The 12,784-nt window shown below is 45.5% G+C and overlaps 1 protein-coding gene across 1 annotated transcript in view; it reads left to right on the top strand.

Annotated features, from left to right (window-relative positions):
- Positions 1 to 12,784, top strand: part of anxa5a (annexin A5a) — a 47,066-nt gene that overhangs the window by 15,086 nt on the left and 19,196 nt on the right. The window contains exons 4-5 of the mRNA XM_056292296.1: positions 5,732 to 5,845; positions 8,112 to 8,202. Of these exons, the coding sequence (XP_056148271.1) occupies positions 5,732 to 5,845; positions 8,112 to 8,202 (205 nt within the window). The remainder of the gene's footprint in view (positions 1 to 5,731; positions 5,846 to 8,111; positions 8,203 to 12,784) is intronic.

The raw sequence follows: 12,784 nt of genomic DNA, 5'->3' as shown, positions 1-12,784 counted from the left end.
CAAGAAGCTCGCTGACGTCGCGTTTAAATATTTCTGAGGTCTGACTGTATATGTCATTACAGCCAACGTGAAGGACAATATAAGATGTTGGGATTTTCTCCATGATGTCAATCACCTTAGCACCAGGAAAACAGAAAGTTGCCGCAGATTTTCTCTTTATGTTTCTCACAATTGAGTCACCAATGATAAGCATGAGTGGATGGTGGGGAAAACTTCGCCCGTGATGATGGCGGGGATGGAGAAGAATGGACAGAGAGGGGGGCAGGAGCTCTCCTCGGCACTGGTGTAAACTGTGGTGTGGATTGGCGAGCCCTGACGTGGGAGGAGTGCTTGGTTTTGGCTGGTGGAGGGGCTGGTGCTGATAGTGGGCTGGTGGAAAGTGGGAGGTGGAAAGTTGTGCAGATCGAAAATATCATATTTATTCTACAGCTGGAGGTCAAAGCTAGGCGGTGCATGAGAGGTGTGCCTCCCTTTCCTGCTACGAGCTCCGATCAGGGTCCAGGGCTCGTGATGAGACGAGGTAGAGCTGACCGGGACCTAAGGTTTAGCCCCAAGGCGGACCCAGGTCTCACTGGGCTCGATGACCGGAGGAGGGACCACAGCAGCCGCAGGGCAGACAGCGGTGGCAGCAGGCTCGGTGACCAAATGAGGAGAGGTAGCCTCAGCAGCAGGACAGAGAGCGGTGGTAACAGGCTCGGTGACCGGAGGAGAAGCAGAACCAGCAGCAGTGTTGGTGTGCAGTGGACCAAGAATGATGGTGTCCATATACTGCTAATGAGCCAAGCAGCGGCATTTTGTACCAACTGCAGATGGTGGAGGGAGCCCTTGCTGATACCAGAATAAAGTGTTTTATGTTTTTTAATCACTGGCCCTCTCCCTTTACGCTGCATCTTAATTTATAGGCCCCCTAATTCAGTTAGTTTTATCTGTGTTTTCTGACCTTTTATCTATTGTCATGCCAAAATATGACAGGTTGCTTATTCTTGGTGATTATAATATTCATGTCTGTTGTCCTTCCCATTCCCTCGCCTCACATTTTTTTGGGTTTTATAGACTCTTTTTTTAAACCTCATTCAATCTGTTAAAGGGGCCACACATTTCAAAGGCCACATCTTAGACCTTGTACTCTCATCTGGTTTCTCTTGAATGTCTTAATCTGGTGGATATACCTGTATCTGACCATAAAGCTGTCAATTTCAAAGTCCCACTACAACTCGCTACTCCTAGTCACTATCCTAAAACACACACTTGCATTCTCAGTGCTGGCTCTGCAGTTAAATTCTGTGATGCTTTTAATTCATCACCCTTTAATCCCCCTTTATCCCCCCTCAATCCAGATGCACTGTTAAATTCATTCAATGATCAGTGCCTATCCATCCTTGACCAAATTGCACCGTTTAAAACTAGGAAACAAAAATCAAATAACCTCCCCTGGCTGAATGATTACACTCGTGCCCTAAGAAGACTCTGTAGAAAAACAGAACGACAATGGAAGGTCAACAAATTCGAATTAGCACATAACACTTAAAAGCCAAATGTTAATTTAACAGAAGGCAGTTAAGGATGCGAGATCAGCATACTTCTCTGAACTAATATCAGGAAATAACAACAATCCTAAAGTTCTCTTCAGGGTAATTGATTCTGTTATTAATGGTCCCTCCACTTCACTTTTTGAACCTGATGTTGAGTTGTCCGAAAAATTTCTCACTCATTTTGTAAATAAGGTGGAGAATATTAGGTCCCAAATCCAGCCAGGCTCTTGCATTCCTTCCATTCAACATGTTAATTCAGCCTCTTTCACCCAGTTTCAACCAATTACAATTTCAGCGTTAGAGAGTACAGTCTCCAATATGAACTTCTCCCCCTGCGTCCTAGACATCATTCCCACTAAGCTGCTCCAGGAGATATTTTCTACTATCAGCCCCTTTAATCTGCAAATTCTTAATAATTCTCTGGCCTCTGGTTCTTTTCCAGACAGTTTACATCCCCTGTCCCTAAGTAACTACAAGCCAATCTCCAAGTTGTCTTTTATATCTAAGGTTCTGGGGAGAGTAATTTCCTCTCAGCTGACTTCTTTTATGAACACTAATACTGTTTTTAATAGTTTCCAGTCTGGTTTTAGAGCACTTCATAGTAACGAGACAACTCTAGTTGGGGTCACTAATGACCGACTGCTGACTGCAGACAGAGGTGACTGCTCGATTTTTGTTCTTTAAGACTTAAGTGCTGCCTTTGACACAGTCGATCACAACATCCTCTTACATCGCTTAGAGACTTGGGTTGGCATCAAGGGCTCGGCTCTTAGCTTATTCTGCTGTTAACCTCACCAACAGAACTTTTGCTGTTCTGGGTAACTCTATCTCCTTGGTGGCTCAGTTTAGTTGTGGTGTCCCTCAAGGCTCAGTTCTTGGCCCCCTTCTCTTTTCTATATACATGCTGCCCCTTGGTCAGGTCGTTCAAAATCATGATGTGCTCTACCATTTTTATGCTGACGACACTCATTTGTACATGCCACTAAAACCCACAGATCCCAGCACCCTAGCAAATCTCACAACTTGCCTCTCTGACATTAAATCCTGGCTGTCCGAAAATTTTCTCAAATTTAATGATAAATCTGAGGTCATTCTATTTGGTCCCGAAAATTCCATCAGCCATTCTGTTACTAATCTTGGTAGTCTGTCATGTAGTCTTAAGCAGCCTGCTAGGAATCTTGAGGTAATAGTTGATGCTAACCTCAGTTTTGATACTCAAATCAAATATGTTGTTCAGTCATGCTTTTTCCAGCTCAAGCTAATCTCCAAATTAGGTACTTTTTATCAATTGCTGATCTACAAAAAAGTTGTACATGCTTTTATCTATTCTTGGCTTGACTATTGTAATGCACTTTATTTATCTGGGCTTGGGACCGGCACTAAGAATACACAGGCTTGTGTCTCCTCAGTGGCTGGGTTAAATAAATAAGAGGATCTAGCCCAAACAATGAAAAGCAGTCAAAGACCATTATTCCTCCTCTACCAAACATTTGGGCAGGTAGCATTTTCGTGGCATCCTCCAAACCCAGATTTGTTTGTCAGACTGCCAGATACTGAAGCATAGTTCATCACTCCGGAGAATGTGTTTCCCCTGCTCCAGAGTCTAAACATGGTGTGCTTCACACCACTCCAGCCGGCACATGGCATTGCGCATGGTAGGCATGTGTGTGGCTGCTCAGCCATGGAAACCCATTTCATGAAGCTGCCAATGAACACTTCTTGTGCTGACATTGCTCCCAGAAGCAGTTTAGAACTCAGTTCAACTGAGGATAGGTGATCTTCACGTGCTACACTCCAGCACTCGGCGGCCCCGTTCTGTGGTCTTGTGTGGCCTACCTCCTCACAGCTGAGCTGTTGTTGCTCCGAGATGTTTCCACTTCACAATAACATACTTATTGTTGACCAGGGCAGATCTAGCAAGGCAGAAATTTGACCAATTGAATTGTTGGAAAGGTGGCATCCTACGTTGAAAGTCATTGAGCTCTTTAGTATAACCCATTTCACTGCCAATGTTTGTCTATGGAGATTGCATGGCTGTATGCTTGATTTTATGCACCTAGCAGCAATGGATGTGGCTGAAATAGCCAAATCCACTCAGTAGAAGGGGTGTTCACATAGTTTTTGTTATATAGTGTTTAAAGACTATGACAACTTTTCCAATTGATAACAATTCACAAAGACTTCCATCCATTTTTTCCACTGTTTTTTTTTTTTCTGACTGCTTCTTCTTGTGTTGTAATTCAACAGTTGGCATCCACTGTAACTGCATTGCTGCAACCTAGCTGATGTGATTACATTTTGCATAGCCTGTTTTATTTTGTTTTAGTTTGCTGTGCAGAAAAGCTTATACCACAGGAGGGTATGGAGATTGAGGACAGGCACAGGTTGGTGAAACAGGCTCTTTTATTTGCTCCTCTTTTTACAGAGTTTAACTGTTTTTCCACGCTGCTGGCCGGTCCTCACTCATTTCAGAGATTCCTTTTCATTTCTCTCTGTCTCTGTCCTTATTCGGAGATGCCCTTTCTTTCCATCGCTGTCTTTTACCTTTGCTCGCTTACGTGCATATGTGTGTCTATGTGTGTCAGGGTGTCAGTCCTGGACCCAGCATTACTGCAGAATATAAAGAGATGCTTTTAGTCAGGCACACCTGAGGCTGATCATCAGTCATCCTTGCTATTGTGTCTGCTCCCCTGCAACCCACGCCCCTTTCCTCTCTGTTTGGAGCCAAGGCTAAAACCACACCCCACTACCACATCCGCGTTTTATTTTTGTGTGACTTTGAAAAGTTCACTGAAATTTCGCTTAACCATTGGATGGAAACATAGCTAGTGATTAGCCTGTTTGGTTGAAAGGTGTGTTAATCAGTGAGATCAGCTGGTGTAGTAACCTGGCCAGGAGAACAAAAACCTGCTTGCTGATGGTATTCCATGGTACGTGGTTGTCCTGGGGTCTCATTATCCCCACCAGATGGTAGCTTGGGAGGGGATATTGTGCTTGGCTGTGTGTGTGTGTGTGGGGGGGGGTGTCTGAAAGAAATAGCGGAAGGCTGAACTCCAGTCATGATTGTCGTGTAAAATTGGAACTGGTCCAGTTTAGGATTGGGAGGAATGGAAGTGCTCTCCATCAAAGGTCCGGTGTCTTAAAACTGCCAGAGAGATGATCACTGGGCTTCTCTGTAGAATGATTTGCATTTGCCAAATACCTGCTGTTTATTATATGATCTCTCTCTCTCTCTCTCTCTCTCTCTCTCTCTCTCTCTCTCTCTCTCTCTCTCTCTCTCGCTCTCTCTCGCTCTCTCTCTCTCTCTCTCTCTCTCTCTCTCTCTCTCTCTCTCTCTCTCTCTCTCTCTCTCTCTCTCTCTCTCTCTCTCTCTCTCTCTCTCACACACACACACACACACATAGACATGCACACTTGCATACACATGCATCAACAAACATGGTCTCCCAGACAAACACACACAAAGACACAGACCTACACATGAATACAAATATGTAGGTAATACAAATGTGCACACTGCAGAAAAACACGGACATACACACAAGGCTAGACAAGGCTCAAGCACAATCATACACACACACACACACACACACACACACACACACACACACACACACACACACACACACACACACACACACCATTAGTCACTCTTTCCTCTGAATGCATTCAGGTCATGCCCCCAGAAATGCTCAAATCATGATTAATTGCAAATAGAAATCAGTTTCTGACACAGCCTTCTATGAGCAATGAGCCACGTTGTGTTGGGGTTTGTAGTTTACGAGGGAATATCCCACAGTAAAGGCATTCGCAGATCCTTGTAGACCGAGGTTAACCCGACATCAACCGAGACACTGTCAGAACATCACTGCTCACATTCGACTTGTGCCATTAGCTCTTAAGATGAGACTCGTCAGTTAACTTCTTGTCACTGGTATAATTTACTGTTTTACTCGTGATGCAACTTTTTCCTTCCTTCCTTTTTCCTGTACATCATTGTGTAATGTTAAGAAAAAGGGCATACAAGTATTTCTTGCTAGAACCACTAGAAAATCTTCTCCCTGTTTTACATCAGCCCCCAAAACTGCTGTGAATACCACTCTCTGACCATGTAAATGTCTTCCTGTTCTGTAACAGCAGCAGTTATGAAAATTACAGTAATGTTACTGTCAGCAATAATAAGAATGATTTGTTCCCAGGATTTGGTCAGTGCACTCAAATCGGAGCTGGGCGGGCTCTTTGAAGGTATTATCGTGGCCCTGATGACCCCACCAACCTCCTACGATGCTTCTCAGTTGCAGAAGGCGCTGAAGGTAAATCTTTTCTAACTTCTTAAAGGTCTTAGAAGATATCTCAATTTTTTTATAACCTGGCTCTTATTTTCATAGTTTTTTTTCCATCACACATATCGGTTATAATGTCATTTTACTCACCATCTTCATCCAGTAGATGTTGGACATGGACCACCGCTGGACTCAACTTTACAGCGGTGTCTTATGGGACAAGTGAACAGGAGTGTTTAAACAACAAACCCCCCCTGGTGTGTCAGTCAGACTGTCCATGACTGTCCATCATCTATGACTTCTCTGTTGTGCTGGCCGGCTAGTTTAAGGATGTTACTACTACCTACTGTAAGTATAGGCTGCTACTTCCTGCAGGCTGAACCAGGAAGTAGATCAAATCTGGACACGTTTATTGACAGAAACGTTCCATCACTCAACTAAGTGACCTCTTCAGTCTAGAGGCTGTGACACACCAGACCGACGGTCGGCCATTGGCCAATGTCAGGCCATCAGTGAGCATCTGTGGCCCTAGTTTTGGCGGTGTGTCCCGCACCGATTGCACTAGTCGGACCCCTGTCGGCAGCTTTTCGGCCGATTCAGCATGTTGAATTGGCGGCGGAGCCCGTCGGTGAAAGAGCTCACTCTGATTGGCTGTTCAGCTTAGCGAGTCAGTGCACGAGAAGAGAAACAGAAGTTACAAAAGCAAGCAAACGACGAAGTCAAGAGGCCACACACAGAAGGCTCTTCTCATGTTTCGTCTTCATCTCACCTGAACATTTCAAGAATTTTTCCTCTCACGCCGGCGCAGAACATACATGCTAGTTGGCCGTTGGCTGTAGTCTTTACGGTGTGTTACTTTTGGGCCAGACGCAGGCGACATGAGGCGACGCAACAGTCGGCCTTCATTGCCGCTAGTTCTTGGATGTTGGTTTTGTGTGTCTGGGCCCTAAACTGACTGCAGGTATCCCCACCCTTATAAATAATACAGTTGCATAATGATCAAAACCAACGACCGGTTTCATATGCAAATAGGTGTGGCCATTAACTAGAGTTTCAACGGCCATGTGTACTATTCACAGAGGATTTGGGGATGTTTGCAATCACAGCATTGTAAGATGGGGACAGGTGTACTCTTAGCCCCCCCCCCCCCCCCAAGTTCAGGGATGGTCGTTCGCTCTTCACATAGATGGCCCTATTGACTCCCCATTCAAACCAGTGTTCCTCCCTATCAAGGATGTGCACATCCTCATCCTTGAAAGAGTGGCCACTGGCCTGTAGATGGTGTAGACTGTGGAGTCCAGGTCTGACATGTTAGCTCTCCTGTGTTGTGTCATCCTCTTGGCCAACATCTGTTTAGTTTCCCTGATGTACAACTCATGGCAATCCTCCTGGCATTTAACAGCATACACTATATTGCTCTGTTTGTGCCGGGGGACCCAATCCTTGGGGTGGACCAACTTCTGGTGCAGCGTGTTTTGGAGAGGTTGAAAGCAACTGAGATGCAGCGTTTGGAAAATACACGTCTCAACTGTTCTGACACTCCCGCCACATACAGAATCACCACTGGTTTACGCTTAGACAGCTGTTGTCCTTCTCTCTTCGACTGGCTGGTGTACTGTTTGGGCGTCTTCCTGGCTTTGACAAACGCCCAGTTAGGATAACCACACTTAACCAGGACCTGTTAGATGTGGAATTTCTCCCCTTCCCTGGCCGCTGTGTCGGTGGAGACATTGTCAGCTCGGTAGATTACCTGGATTATTGAGCATGCATAAATACACTAAGTATAGGCTGTTCATTCCTGCAGGTTGAACCAGGAAGTAGATCAGCAACATCATCCACCATTTATCATATTGCACATTTCAGATAATGACTCTTAAGATTCACTTTGGCTTTCATTTCCAAATATGTCGTTTTGATAATGGGATTAAATTGGACTTGTTGAAACATGCCTGATGCTCGTGTTCAGTTGTCCCATAAGACACCATTGTGAAGCTGAGTCCAGCGGTGGTCCATGTCCAGCAGTGGTCCTGTGTACATTATCTGGGATTTACTCACCATAAGGGTGCGTAAACTGACATCATAGTGAGTAAATTGACATCATAGTTTTTTATGTGTGATGGCAAAGAAAAAATAAGACCTGTATTGTAAAAGAAAAACGGACTTATCCTTTAAAGTATCTCACACAGGCATGAAGGTCAAACTAAGGGCCTTCTGGGTTGCAGACCTCTTACGCTGTCCTGATGGCTAAAATGAAAGATGAATGTGTTGTATGTTTTTTGTGTGTCTGGATCTGCAGGGTGCTGGGACTGATGACAATGTGCTCATTGAAATTCTGGCATCCCGGACGGGGGAGCAGATTAAGGACATCATCAAGGTCTATAAAAAAGGTGACTTACTTACTTGGCTGTTAAATAATGGGGGGGGGGTGAAAGCAGAGAAAATGGTGTTTTGTCACATTGCGTGTGAATGTGACTGCTGATGTTTGAAATTCAAGGATTTGTAAGCAGCTGTTAGCCAGCTAAGCATAAGTTCACAGCACACTGTGAAGGTGTAAGTCAGCCTTTATGTTGTGAACTGACCAAAATACCCTTCTTTCTATTTTTCAGTTTCGAATATACATATTTCCAAAAGCGTACATCCCAAAAAAAGTCACAGAAAGTATAATCAGTTCATCTGGACACACCGTTTAGTGGGAGAAACGTTTCATCACTCATCTAACGCCCTTTTTCCACTACATGGTACCGGCTCAACTCGACTCGACTTTTTCATTCTCCATTACTGGAAAGTACTGGCATTTTGGTAACTGTTACCACTTCTCTGGTACCACCTTTGTTGAGGTTCCAAAAAAACTGGAGGAGCAGGTACCAGATTCAATGCAGACCAGCTACACTGAGGGGGTACTGTTAAGGTAATGGAAAACGACACTCTGCGAGTCAAGACGAGTTGAGCCGGTACCATGTAGTGGAAAAGGGGCATCTAAGTGACCTCTTCAGTCTCAAATGATTGCAGGTATCCCCACCCTTATAAATAATACGGTGACATAACGACCGACAACCACGATAGGTTTCATATGCAAATTGCTGTGACCATTAACTAGAGTTACAGTGAACATGTGTATTATTCACAGAGGATTTGGGAATCACAGCACTGTAAGATGGTGACAGATGTACTCTAAGGCCCCCTCCTCGATTCAGGGATGGTCGTTCCCTATTAACATACATAGATGGCCTCTTTGACTCCCTGTTCAAACCAGCGTTCCTCCCTATCAAGGATGTGCACTTCCTCGTCCTTGAAAGAGTGGCCCCTGGCCTGTAGATGGTGTAGACTGTGGAGTCCTGGCTAGACGTGTTAGCTCTCCTGTGTTGTGCCATCCTCTTGTCCAGTGTCTGTTTGGTTTTCCCGATGTACAAGTCACTGCAATTCTCCTGGTACTTAACAGAGTACACCTTATTGCTCTGTTTGTGCCGGGGGACCCGATCCTTGGGGTGGACCAACTTCTGGCTCAGCGTGTGTTGGAGTTTGAAAGCAACTGAGATGCGGTGTTTGGAAAATACGCGTCTCCAACACTCCCGCCACATACAGAATCACCACTGTTTACACTTTGGTAGTTGTTGTCCTTCTCTCTTCGACTGGCTGGTGCACTGTTTGGGCGCCTTCTTGGCTTTGACTAATGCCCAGTTAGGATAACCACACTTAACCAGGACCTGTTTAATGTGGGATTTCTCCCCTTCCCCAGCTACTGTGTCAGTGGGGACGTTGTCATCTTGGTGGCACAGCGTCCTGATGACTCCCGGTTTGTGCTCCAGTGGGTGATGAGAGTCAAACCTTAAGTACTGATCAGTATGTGTTGGTTTACGGTAAACATCAACAATCAAATGTCCCCCATCACCAATTGCAATTTCACTGTCTGAGAAGGCTAACCTGTCATTTTGCACATCCTCCCTGGTGAACTTGATGTGGTGTCCACAGAGTTAATGTGGTCGGTGAAATGTGGTACGTTCTGAGATTTAATTTTAACCCAGGTGTCGTCCACAAATCTGAACCAATGGCTAGGTGGTATCCCTGAACAGGACATCAGAGACCTCTTTTCCACTTCCTCCGTATACAAGTTGGCCACTATAGGTGAGACTGGGGAACCCATAGGACACCCATGATACTATAGTACGACGGGTGTGCTACTGGGAGGTGGTGAGTATTGGGCCAGATGTCCTACTTGCCAAAAGGAATGTGAAGCGGTGCGGTGGCCTCTTGCTTCCTGGTGTAGTGATCGCCGCGGGTCCATCAGGACCTTAGCATATGGCTGCTCCTATGCAGATGTGTCCGCAGCAGCACCTTCTCGTGGTACCTCCTGTTTCACAAAGTCTGCTGCAGGAGCGACCAGGTTCCCAGCGGTATAACCGGGTGGGTCAATTGGACTCATTAGCCTTGGTTGGCTGCCAGTCTAGGAGAAGGACAACTCTGATTTCAAACCTGGGTAGATGAAGCCCATTAACCTTGTCAGGCAATTCATCTAGGAGAAGGCAAACTCTGATTTTAAACCTCCGCTGCCTTGCGGGTATACTCGTCTGTGGGAAAGGCTTTGGGAAGAAACACTGAGGAAAAATCTGCATCCGCTTCCATTGCCAGTCGTCTCGCTTAGTCTTGCCACTGGTAGTACGTAGGTGGTCTCGGACGAGAGAGTGGGGTTGATGATGCACAATTCTTCCTCACTTTAATCATTGTGCAAGTCATCAGTCATCTATCACAAGGTGACTAGATGGTCCTCGTCGCCGGCGACAGACACAGCTTCAGGAGCAGACACACTTGGTTAGTGTGAATGGTGATCCTATTGCTATGGGTGGGGTCGTTTTGAAATGTCATACAGACTACCTCCACTGCTTCATCAACAGGAACGCACATGAAGAGAGATGTAACATCATAAGAGACCATTGTTTTATCCCTCTCCATAATGATGTCCCTCACCTTATCCACAAAATCCATAGTGTTCTGAATGTGATGTTCATTACTGCCTACCAAAACATGTTTACATGAAAAGTTAAGATCAGAGGACACAGGTTAGGCTTGGTACCTGTCGACAAATGAGAGTTGTGTAAATGAATTGGGATGAAAGGGCAAAAGGTCCATTGTTTAATCTTCACAATCATATAAATCTTACTTTCAAACTGTAAATTACTGAATGAAGATCAGAAATAATTGGTGGAAATGATTTCCTGTACCTCATTATAGCCATGTCGCAATGTTCATAAGATTTTTGTTCTTCACTCTGCAATCATTAGCATATGATCATTGGCATCTCAGCTCATCTCATCATCAGCTGCTTCTCCGGGGTCGGGTCACGGTGGCAGTAAGCAAACTAGGGCAGTCCAGATGTCCCTGTCCCCAGCAACGCCCTCCAGCTCCTTCTGGGAGATCCCAAGATGTTTCCAGGCCAGATTAGACATATAGTCCCTCCAGCGAGTTCTGGGTCTACCCCGGGATCTCCCCCCAGTTGGATGTCCCCGGAAAACCTCCAAAGGAAGGCACCCAGGAAGCATCCTAATCAGGTGCCTGAACCACCTCAACTGGCTCCTTTCGACGCGAAGGAGCAGCGGCTCTACTCTGAGCTCCTTCCAGATGTCCAAGCTCCTCACCCTATCTCTAAGGCTGAGCCCAGACACCCTATGGAGGAAACTCATTTCAGCCACTTGTATCCGCGATCTGACCCTTTCGGTCACTACCCAAAGTTACTGACCATAAGTGAGGGTTGGAACGAAGATTGACTGGTAAATTGAGAGCTTTGTCTTCCAGCTCAGCTCCTTCTTCACCACAACGGTCCGGTACAACATCCGCATTACTGCTGATGCTGTGCCAATCCGCCTGTCAATCTACTGCTCCATTCCACCCTCACTCATGAACAAGACCCCCAGATACTTGACTCCTTCACTTGAGGCAACAACTTATCCCCAACCCGGAGGGAGCAATCCACCATTTTCCAGTAGAGAACCATGGCCTCAGACTTGGAGTTGCTGACTCTCATCACGGCCATTTCACACTCAGCTGCAAACCGCCCTAGTGTGCGCCGGAGGTCATGTTCTGATGAAGCCAACAAAACCACATCATCTGCGAAGAGCAGAGATGCAATTCTGAGGTTCCCAAAACAGACACACTCCTCACCTTGGCTGCGCCTTGAGATCCTGTCCATGAATATCACAAACAGAATCGGAGACAAGGGACAACCTTGGCAGAGTCCGACACCCACCGAAAACATGTTTGTGCCGAGAATGCGGACATAGTAGTTCTCACTTTGGTTATACAAGGACCGGATGGCTTGTAGCAGGATGGCCTACATGTTGTCCAGAGTTGAGTGGCTGTTTTGTTAAAGGTAATTTCCTTTAAAAAATCAAAAAATTAAACTTCTTAGTTTAATGCCATGGACAAGCTGTTTCAACTGTAAAGATCAGAACATGGATGCTATATTAGAAAACAGCTTTTTTTTAACAATTAATTCTATTGCATCACAAACCTTACACTTAAAAAAACACAAGCTTCTTAAGGTATTTATTTCATGTTTTAAGTCTCATAATGCTTATTTCAAGATTTTTGCCAGAATTTTTTTTTTTAGCAGATATGGCTGCCTGCCCTCCTCACACATCTGTGACAGACGTGCAGCCAAAGCGAACTGGACAGACCAGTGGAGTGAAGCATTCAGGGGAAAATAGTAATTATATAAACCAAGGCACAAAACACCAAAGGCCCGAGGTGTTCTGTCCATCCGATGACTAATCCAGTCTCTGGTGTCTGTTGGATCCTGCTGCATGTGTGTGTGTGTGTGTGTGTGTGTGAGAGAGAGAGAGAGAGAGAGAGAGAGAGAGAGAGAGAGAGAGAGAGAGAGAGGAGAGAGAGGGGGGGAAGAGAAGAGAGAGGGGGGGAGAGAAAGAGGGGAGAGAACGAGAGGAGCGAGAGAGGGGAGAGAGAACGAGAGGAGAGAGA

Source organism: Lampris incognitus, chromosome 1 (assembly GCF_029633865.1).
Source record: "Lampris incognitus isolate fLamInc1 chromosome 1, fLamInc1.hap2, whole genome shotgun sequence".
Classification (NCBI taxonomy): Eukaryota; Metazoa; Chordata; class Actinopteri; order Lampriformes; family Lampridae; genus Lampris; species Lampris incognitus.
Note: the sequence above shows the minus strand (reverse complement) of the source record. Positions and strands in the feature narration are given on the sequence as shown.